Source organism: Zalophus californianus, chromosome 16 (genome assembly GCF_009762305.2).
Source record: "Zalophus californianus isolate mZalCal1 chromosome 16, mZalCal1.pri.v2, whole genome shotgun sequence".
NCBI classification, from domain to species: Eukaryota; Metazoa; Chordata; class Mammalia; order Carnivora; family Otariidae; genus Zalophus; species Zalophus californianus.
The window spans coordinates 22,099,907-22,108,884 of NC_045610.1; the positions used below are offsets into that span (position 1 = coordinate 22,099,907).

The 8,978-nt window shown below is 43.8% G+C and overlaps 1 protein-coding gene across 1 annotated transcript; it reads left to right on the forward strand.

Moving 5' to 3' along the window:
* Window positions 1-678: 678 nt before the first annotated feature.
* LOC113907932 (C-C motif chemokine 2) lies at window positions 679-2,613 on the forward strand. The gene is made up of 3 exons (XM_027567708.1): window positions 679-837; window positions 1,628-1,745; window positions 2,106-2,613. Exons 1-3 carry the CDS (start codon window positions 762-764, stop codon window positions 2,215-2,217), a joined length of 306 nt encoding a protein of 101 aa, XP_027423509.1. The 5' UTR covers window positions 679-761; the 3' UTR covers window positions 2,218-2,613.
* The last annotated feature ends 6,365 nt before the right edge of the window (window positions 2,614-8,978 follow it).

The window sequence follows — 8,978 nt, forward strand, 5'->3', positions numbered from 1 at the left end:
AAAGCCCTAGCATTTGTAAAGGGGTTAGGATATTCGCAGCCCAGAGTAAGCACTGTATGAGTATGACATGGAAATTTCTTTGTAGCACTATATGATCTATCTGGCTTCCTCCAAGTCTTAAACCCACTGATTCTTAGAACTCAGTTCTATGGTTACAAAATCCTATAGTTCTGCTAAGCTTTGATTGTGCCTCCATCCCAGATTTTAAGAAGCAAATTGATTTGGTACACTGCTGGGGAGCCCGCCAAGACATCAGGACCCCTTCCTGGCTTGAACACCTCATGGGCTGTTGCCTAGGGGTAGGCTGGGGGGGAGCTTGAGATGCTGTCATCTCTCGTGAACTCTGTTTCCTTGCTTCCTCTTTTCCTGCAGAGTTTTCACTTCAGAGAGAAAGTGGAATTCCTCAGAATAATCTGCTTTGTCCACATCTGTGGTCTCTCTGGACATCACTGCACACTGCCCCCCTCCACATCTGTTGGTCTTAGCAGCAAATGGAAAAAGTACCCAGTCCAGAGTCACTGCTTCCCTCCTACTTCCTGGAAACCTCCCGGAGCACCACACTTGCTCAGCACATTTTTGATTCCACTTCGTCACTCATTGAGAATGATGCTGCCCTGGGCCAAACTTTCTCTCTTAGCTCCACCCTCGTAGCCCTCAATAAAAGGCGGAAAGAGCAGCCCAAGGAGCCAGAGGAGCAGAGAGGCTGAGACCAACACAGAAACCTCCAGCTCTCACGCCCAGTCTCCCTGCTCCCCGCTGACATGAAGGTCTCCGCAGTGCTTCTGTGCCTGCTGCTCACAGCCGCCACCTTCAGCCCCCAGGTGCTCGCCCAGCCAGGTAAGTCCCTCTCTCTTTCCCTTCGAAGCCCATCACCACATCTCTGGGTTCTCACGGGCCACCAGGGCAGGAGGATGACCCACACTCTCCTGTTTGTGACTGCTTTCCAAGATCAGGAGAGTCAGAGAAGGACAAGGAGTGAAACTGATCACACGGTTGCTCCCGAGAATTCCAGCTGTGGACCCCAAATCCAGTCCTTCCAGGACTCCAGCTCTACAGTCATCCCCTCAGTACAGTTACTGCCTCTGCTCCTTGTAGCAGTGTTTGGGGGGACTGGGGTGATCCAAAAGAGGGGGCCTCTGGCGGAGGGTGTGCAGGGCATTTCCAGATGTGGTGGAAGGGAAAGGAGGAGATCCAGGATCTGGACGGTACTTCATTCAAGTCCAGCATCCAGAGACAGGGCTCCGCAGAGGCAGTGGGTTATCAGGGAAACTCACAACTTGGAGCCTAGAGGGGGACCCTGAGCTGATCTTCCCTGACCCTGAATATTTGGATTATTCATTCCTCCCAGGATTAATGATTAAGGACACTCCCAGGAATTATCTAGTTTTAACGGCTTCCCCCTTCCCTCCATTCATTATCAATGCTATGCACCCATTATAAAGCAGAGGAAACTGAGTTAGTATGGCATTCTAGCTCTGAAGCATAGGCAGAAATATTGGGATTTATGGGTCCTGCCTCTACTCCTGACTTCTCTTTGCCTTCCCATTACTACTCCTTTCTGCCATGATTAAGATCAGAAGAATCTAGTCCATCCTAAAATGCTTTTTCTTTGTGGTCTTATTTCCAGATGCAATTAATTCTCCAGTCACCTGCTGCTATACACTCACCAATAAAAAGATCTCGATGCAGAGGCTGGCGAGCTATAAAAGAGTCACCAGCAGCAAGTGTCCCAAAGAAGCTGTGATGTAAGTTGAGCACCCCAGCCCTCCCTGGTCCATTTCTTCCTCAGGGAGCAAGGAGAAAGCCTTACAAACTTAGAGTCAGAGGTGTAGGTCATCTAATCTAATATCCAAAGGTGCCCAATGGGAAAATTGAGGCCACAAGGCAAAAAGTGACTCCCAACATCATTCTCTGTATGGGTGCTTATGCAGACCCTCCCAATTTCTTTAGCGGGAAGTCAGGATGGCTGCACCTGGGACAGCTGCCTCTTACTACCTGCCTTCCTCTTCTCGTTCCCATGGCAGCTTCTTGAGGCAGGATGGGCTGGAGTCCTAGGCCGAGATCTCACTGGAACTCTATCTAACGGTATCCTCTCTCACCCACAGCTTCAAGACCATCCTTAACAAGGAGATCTGTGCTGACCCCAACCAGAAGTGGGTCCGGGATTCCATGGCACACCTGGACAAGAAAACCCAAACCCAAACTGCAAAGCCATGAATACTCACTCTGAAACCAAAGAATCTGAAACTAATTTATTTTCTTCTAACTCTCCCTAAATGCCCTCTGATATTATTTTATTATAATTTCAAAGAGTAAAAGACTTTGTTTATGGATATGCACAAAATGTCTTAAGTAATGTTAATCTTATTTAAGTTATTGATGTTTTAAATTCATCTCCCATAAATACTAGTGTTTTTTAAAATATGGAGACTTGGAAAAAAATGCTTTCCTCTGGGGGCCCCAGTTCCACCCCTAGGGTGGTGTGAAGGTCCTTGCAAGGATCATTAATACAAGACTATGTTTTAAATTCTAAAGGATTGCTTACAATGCTATTGTGGAAGTGTATATTCTGTAACTATTGATCAATATACATATATATATTTTTGTACAAAACCCGGCTTTTGGTGTTTTCTTGAAGGAAATTAAAAAGCTGAGTGTTATCTCGGTGATGAGGGAGGACATGGTTGCAGAGGGTGGGCTCGTGTTGGGAGGAGTGACAATGTGGATTGGCCCTGGTCTTTTCGACTGGGTAGGCTCATGTGAGCGCCTATAGAAGAATCTTTAAGGCAGGAGCTAGTCAGGCTTTCCAGCCCTACCACTCCAGTCCCCGAGACCAACTGCCCAGATCCCAGCTACCCCTGTCACCTGTTTAGCAACACCCCTACCTCCTTTCTCACAGCCCTTGACCCCTGCCCTCAATCTCTCTCAAAATCTAATGCTACTGCCCCCTAACTGGGATTCTTGACCCCAATCTGTGCCCCTCCAAGTACTCCTCCAATTTAGAGTAATACAGACACTGCAGACTTTGGGAAATCAAGGAGAGATTAAGCGACCATTGATAAGATGGTTAGATTAAGACTTCATAAAGAAGATATGATGTCAACTTATCCTTGATGAATGCACGAGATTTTTCTAGAAAAAAAGTACAGTATCATTTAGAAGAGGGGAAAGAACTCCCCCACACTGAAACAAACAAACAAACAAACAAACAAATAAATAAATAAATAAAATCTTAAAAAAGAGGGTGGCGCTCCCTCCCCATCCTGCCACCCCCGCTCATGCTTGCACGCTCTCTCTCTCTCTCTCAAATAAATAAATAAGACCTTAGAAGAGGAGAAAGAAGAGTGCAAGCAAATACCTAGAGGTAGAAATGATGATGATGTGTACATAAAAAAGGGTAAAAACCAAGAAGATGGGAGCTGGAGTCCATGTCTGTGTCAAGGGATGGGGAAGTTTAGAAAAGAAAGTTGAGTAAAGGGTTCTGAATGTCAGTGTGGTAAGTCAGTACTCAACCTCATAAGTTAAAAGGAGATGTTGAAAATGTCTGGGCCAATGAGGAAGGACATGCCATTTTTGGAGGTTCAGAAGTGAGTCAGTAAATGTAACTTATTGGCTTCATACAAGCCTGAAGAAGTATGGACAAGGTGAGGCTAATGCCATGACCCAGGCAAGAGATGAGGAGTGCCGGACTATGGAGCCTGAGAAGCAGCTTTGGAGAAGAATGAACTAGGTAGAGTGAAACCCTGTGCATTTTAGATGGAGGAGAAGGAACTGTGACCTAAGATATAGAAGTCCCTTCTACAACCCACATTCTAAGGAGACAAGTTTCCCTGAAATCAGAATGTACTTCTCTCCACCACTATCCTCATTTAAATCCAAGGAGCTTGGGATCACCCATTTATATGGATGGGTCTCTTTTTTCCTGAATATCCACCTAAGGTCTATACTCCCTTGCATGGCATTTGACCTACGTGGGAGGTATTTGATCCCCCTAGGCACAGACAGCCCTTCCACTAAGGAAATCAGATATCCTGCCCTACTTTTTAAAAATATTTTATTTATTTATTTGAGAGAGAGAGAAAGCATGGCGCACAAGCAGGGGGAGTTGCAGACAGAGGGAGAGGGAGAAGCAGACTCCCCGCTGAGCAGGGAGCCTCACGTGGGGCTCCATCCCAGGACCCTGAGATTGTGACCTGAGCCGAAAGCAGATGCTTAACGGGCTGAGCCACTCAGATGCCCCGATTTCTTGCCCTATTGAATAAATTCTGCATGGTAAATGTGCAGATTCATCAGTCCAATCTGGTGGGGAGACGGTTACTCTATCAAGCTAGACCAGGCAGTGCCTTCAGTAGCTGGGGAAAACCCTGGCTGGCAGGGACACTCAAGTTCTAATCCCAGCACTGGCATTGACTCACTCTGTCGTTCAGGGCAGATTGACTATTCCATAGTCAATTTGATAACGTGTTACAAATAGGGACTCCACAGAACCTAGGTTCTAGGATCTAGGAGTGCATGCCTTGCACAACTTCCATTTCTACCAGTTGGAGCTGGAGAGGAAGAAGGGGGATTCTTTTTCCACATTCCCAAGCCAGTCCAGGGTACCTGATTCAGGCTGAGGGGTTCCATCAAAGCTCCAAGTAACACTCCCTAAGTACCCTGATACATAGGGCAGCAGGCAATTTATTGGCTGCTTTCTATGGAACTCACTGACCCACATGCCATGTCCAACAGCCCTCCTTGCCTCTCCTCCACCCTTCCAGTCTGCAGCCTCATTTGCCAACCAGGACTAAATCCCTAGTTGTTGTGGGTGCCAGGAGGCAGACAGGAATGGAGTGCAAGCAAATGGTACATCCCCATACAGTTTACTGAGCATCAGACCCTCTAAGGCCAGGCAGATTTGAGGTGGAGGTTCTGGAAGGAGGGATGGCCGAGAGCAGGTCAACCTATGTGCTCAAGCCCAAAAGTAATCTCCTCACATTCCCTTTCCAAGCCACATCTATTTAGGTTCAGGACATCTTCAATCCATTTTTGTTTTCTCCAGCTAAGCATGAGAGTCCTTGCTCTTTGCATGATGAAACTATGAGCACGAAGCATTGGCAAGAGGCCCTGTTTAAGAAGGAATGCCAAGTGTGGTGTATTCATTTCCTGTAGCTGTCAAAGGTCTGTTCCAGGAAATCTATGCTTTTTCTATCATACTCAAGATCCTTCCAGCCTCTGCTGGATTCCAGAGCTGCTTCTACATTTTTTTAGTATTTGTTATAGCAGTAACCCACTTCCAGGTATCGAAGTCTCTATTAGTTTCTTATTGCTACTGTAACAATTTATCAGAAACCTAATGGTTTAAAACAATGCAAATATATTAACTTATAGTTCTGGAGTTCAGAAGTTTAAAATAAGTCAGCAGGGCTGCATTCCTTCTGAAGGCTCTGGGGGAGAATCTGTTTTCTTGCCTTTTCTTTTTTTTTTTTAAGATTTTATTTATTTATTTGACAGAGAGCGAGCACAAGCAGGCAAATCAGCAGGCAGAGGGAGAGGGAGAAGCAGGCTCTCCGCTGAGCAGGGAGCCTGACATGGGGCTTGACCCCAGCACCCTGGGATCACGACCTGAACCGAAGGCAGACACTTAACCGACTGAACCACCCAGGCGCTCCTTTCTTGCCTTTTCTAACTTTTAGAGGCCACCTGCCTTCCTTAGCTCATGACCCCTTTCTCCATCCATCACAGCTTTAAAGTCGGGTGGGGGGGGTGGAGCTCCAAAGGATCTAAGTTTTTACACTATTGAAATTAAGATGGCATTAATCTGAACCAGGTTGTTATTCATGATAATGGTAATCTTCAGAGTGACCACGATGAAAATAACTAAAAAATATATAATAAAAGAAATAAAGGAATAAAGTGGTATACAATAAAATGGTACTACCTGTGTACCACAAAACAGTAGTAGAAAGAGGACTGGAGTCAGTAAGTTGGCCAAATAAGATGTCCCTTGTTCATATCTCACCCTAAACAACAATTTTGCACCTATCCATGGACAAAAGGACATTTTGAGGGCTGTTGGGATCTGGCACCATACGCCAAGGAAGGAGTTACCCCCCCCCCCCCATTTACCAGGTCAAAAGCATACAGGTATCAGTCCTGGCTGTGGAACCTGCAGGGGCCTCTCTTCACTATCCAAGTTCATGAAATTCATAAGTCCTCAAACAAACTCAACTGTAAAAGCTCTTCTCCAAAGACATATTGGAATGAAACTGTCAAAAACCAAAGACAAAAAGAATCTTAAAAGCAGAAAGAGAAAAGAAACTTGTAACTTACAAAGGAACCCTGAAAGGTGATCAGAGGATTTGCCAGCAGAAACTTCACTGCAATGAGAGAGTGGGATGGTATAATCAACCACTGAGAGAAGAAAACTGCCAACCAAAACACTCTACCTGGCAAAGTTGTGCTACAGAAATTAAGGAAATCTGAAGACTTTCCCGAACAAAAGCTGAGAGATTTCATTACCATTAGACCTGCCTTACAAGAAATGCTGAAAGGAAAGGATGCTAATTAGTAACATGAAAACATATACATCACACTAGGAAAGCCAAGTAAGTAGTCAAATTCAGAACACTCTAATACTGTAATATGATACTATATTAAACACTTTACTATAAAGGTTAAAGGACAAAAGTATTAAAAATAACTATAACTACAATAATTTGTTAATGGTTACACAATATAAAAAGAGGTTAAGTTGTAACATAAACATAAAAGGAGGGATAAAAAGGGTAAAATTTTTGTATGCAGTCCAAGTTAAGCAATAGGCATAAAATAGACTGTTTTATCTGTAAAATGTATTATGTGAGCCTCATGGTAACCTCAAAGCAAACATCTACAATACATACACAAAAGACAAAGAGAAAGGAATAAAAGCATACCACCTCAATTCACAAATGAAGGCAGCAAGAGAGGGAGAAAGGAACAAGAGAACTACACAACAGAAAACAGTAAGATGATATTAGCAAGTCCTTACCTATCAATATTCACCAAATATAAATGGATTACATTCTCCAGAAAAGGCATAGTATGGCTGAATAGATTAAAAAAAAAAAAAAAAAAAAAAGACCCAACTATTTGCTTCTTATGGGAGACTCGCTTCAACTTGAAGGACACACATGGGCTCAAAGTGAAGGGATAGAAAAGATATTCCATGCAAATGAAAACCGAAAGAGAACAGGAGAGGGGCACCTGGGTGGCTCAGTCGGTTAAGCGTCTGCCTTCGGCTCAGGTCATGATCCCAGGGTCCTGGGATGGAGCCCCGCATCGGGCTCCCTGCTCAGTGGGGAGTCTGCTTCTCCCTCTCCCCCTGCCCCGCACCCCACCCCCAGCTCGTGCTCTCTCTCACGCTCTCTCTCAAATAAATAAATACAATCTTTTAAAAGAGTAATACAAAACAAAAGAGAACAGGAGTCGCTATACTTATAACAGACAAAATAGACTTTAAGCCAAAAGCTATAAGAGACAAAGGTGAAAAAAGAAAGAACTCAAATAAAAAACCTAACTTTATACCTCAGAGAACCAGGAAAAGGGCAAACTCAGCCCAAAGTTAGCAGAAGGGAGGAAATAATGAAGATCAGAGCAGAAATAAATAAAGACTGAAAAACAGTAGAAAAGATGGACAAATCTAAGGGCTTCTCATCATTCCCCTTTTTCATTAATGTATCATCAGCAACTGGCTGATGAGCTTGTAATGTGTGTGTAGAGAGAGGGGGATGTGAAGACTCCTGTCTCTGCTTCAAACTGCACAGGTTCACTTTGATTTTGTTCTTAAATTTGGCTTCCCCTCTATTGTTTTACTTGGAATGATATTTTAAAAATGACAACATTCCATGATCTTATTATGTGCCTTGCAGCCTATGGAGCAGATAGTGGTTTAAGCGCTGTGAATTGTGCAAGACTGTTGAATCGCAGATCTGTACCTCTGAAACAAATAATGCAATATGTTAAGAAAGAAAAAAGATAGCAGGAGGGGAAGAATGAAGGGGGGGAAATCGGAGGGGGAGACAAACCATGAGAGATGATGGACTCTGAAAAACAAACTGAGGGTTCTAGAGGGGAGGGGGTGGGGGATGGGTCAGCCTGGTGATGGGTATTAAAGAGGGCACGTTCTGCATGGAGCACTGGGTGTTATGCACAAACAATGAATCATGGAACACTACATCAAAAACTAATGATGGAATGTATGTGATAACATAACAATAAAAAATTTAAAGAAAAGAACACGTCTGCAAATTCTTTTATGCTCCTTGAATTAAGAGATGTGGTCTATGTTCTCTAACTTCGCACCTGGGAGCCTTAAACCATTATGTAAAATATCCATATCCAGCTATGTAGAGGGACCACTGGAGAGATGGGGGTGGAGGGAGAGAAGGTGCCATCTGATCCAACCCTCAGCTGTTTAAGACCTTCCAGCTCAGACACCTGACATTGAGTGAAGGCCTTGAGACGACCCCAGTCCCAGCCATCATCCAACTGCAAAGATGTAAAAAACAAAACAAAACAAAAAAACCCTGAGCAAGAACTGCCTGGTGTAGGCCAATCAAGTCCTATATCCAAAAGCAAAATCAATGATTGCTATTGCTTCAAGTCACTGTTTTCAGATGGGTTGTTATACAGCAATTGATTACTAGAATAGACACTATAATTTTAGGTATTATTCTAAGAACACTGAAGCCTATTTTTCCGCTAATGTTCTATTACTGTATTCTTCTTTGGGTTTTAGAAAAGCCAGCAGGATTTAAAGCGGTAAAGAATTGTTTTAGTTCATTGTAAAGCCTAGCCAAAATTTTATTGCCTTTCTCTGGAACCTGGCGTCCTAGACATGTTATCTGAAAGGAAAACTGGGGAAATCCCTTACATCTCTTTGATTTGGTAATCCTACTTCCTTTCTTTTTCTACATAAGACGTTTCATTTCAAAAAAGCAGAACCCTTAGTAAGA

Excerpts from the sequence above, each read along its gene's own strand:
- LOC113907932 (XM_027567708.1), top strand. The coding sequence starts at position 762 with ATGAAGGTCTCCGCAGTGCTTCTGTGCCTGCTGCTCACAGCCGCCACC. Across the intron at positions 838-1,627 it reads CCAGGTGCTCGCCCAGCCAG|ATGCAATTAATTCTCCAGTC; the intron begins GTAAGTCCCTCT and ends TCTTATTTCCAG. Across the intron at positions 1,746-2,105 it reads TGTCCCAAAGAAGCTGTGAT|CTTCAAGACCATCCTTAACA; the intron begins GTAAGTTGAGCA and ends TCTCACCCACAG.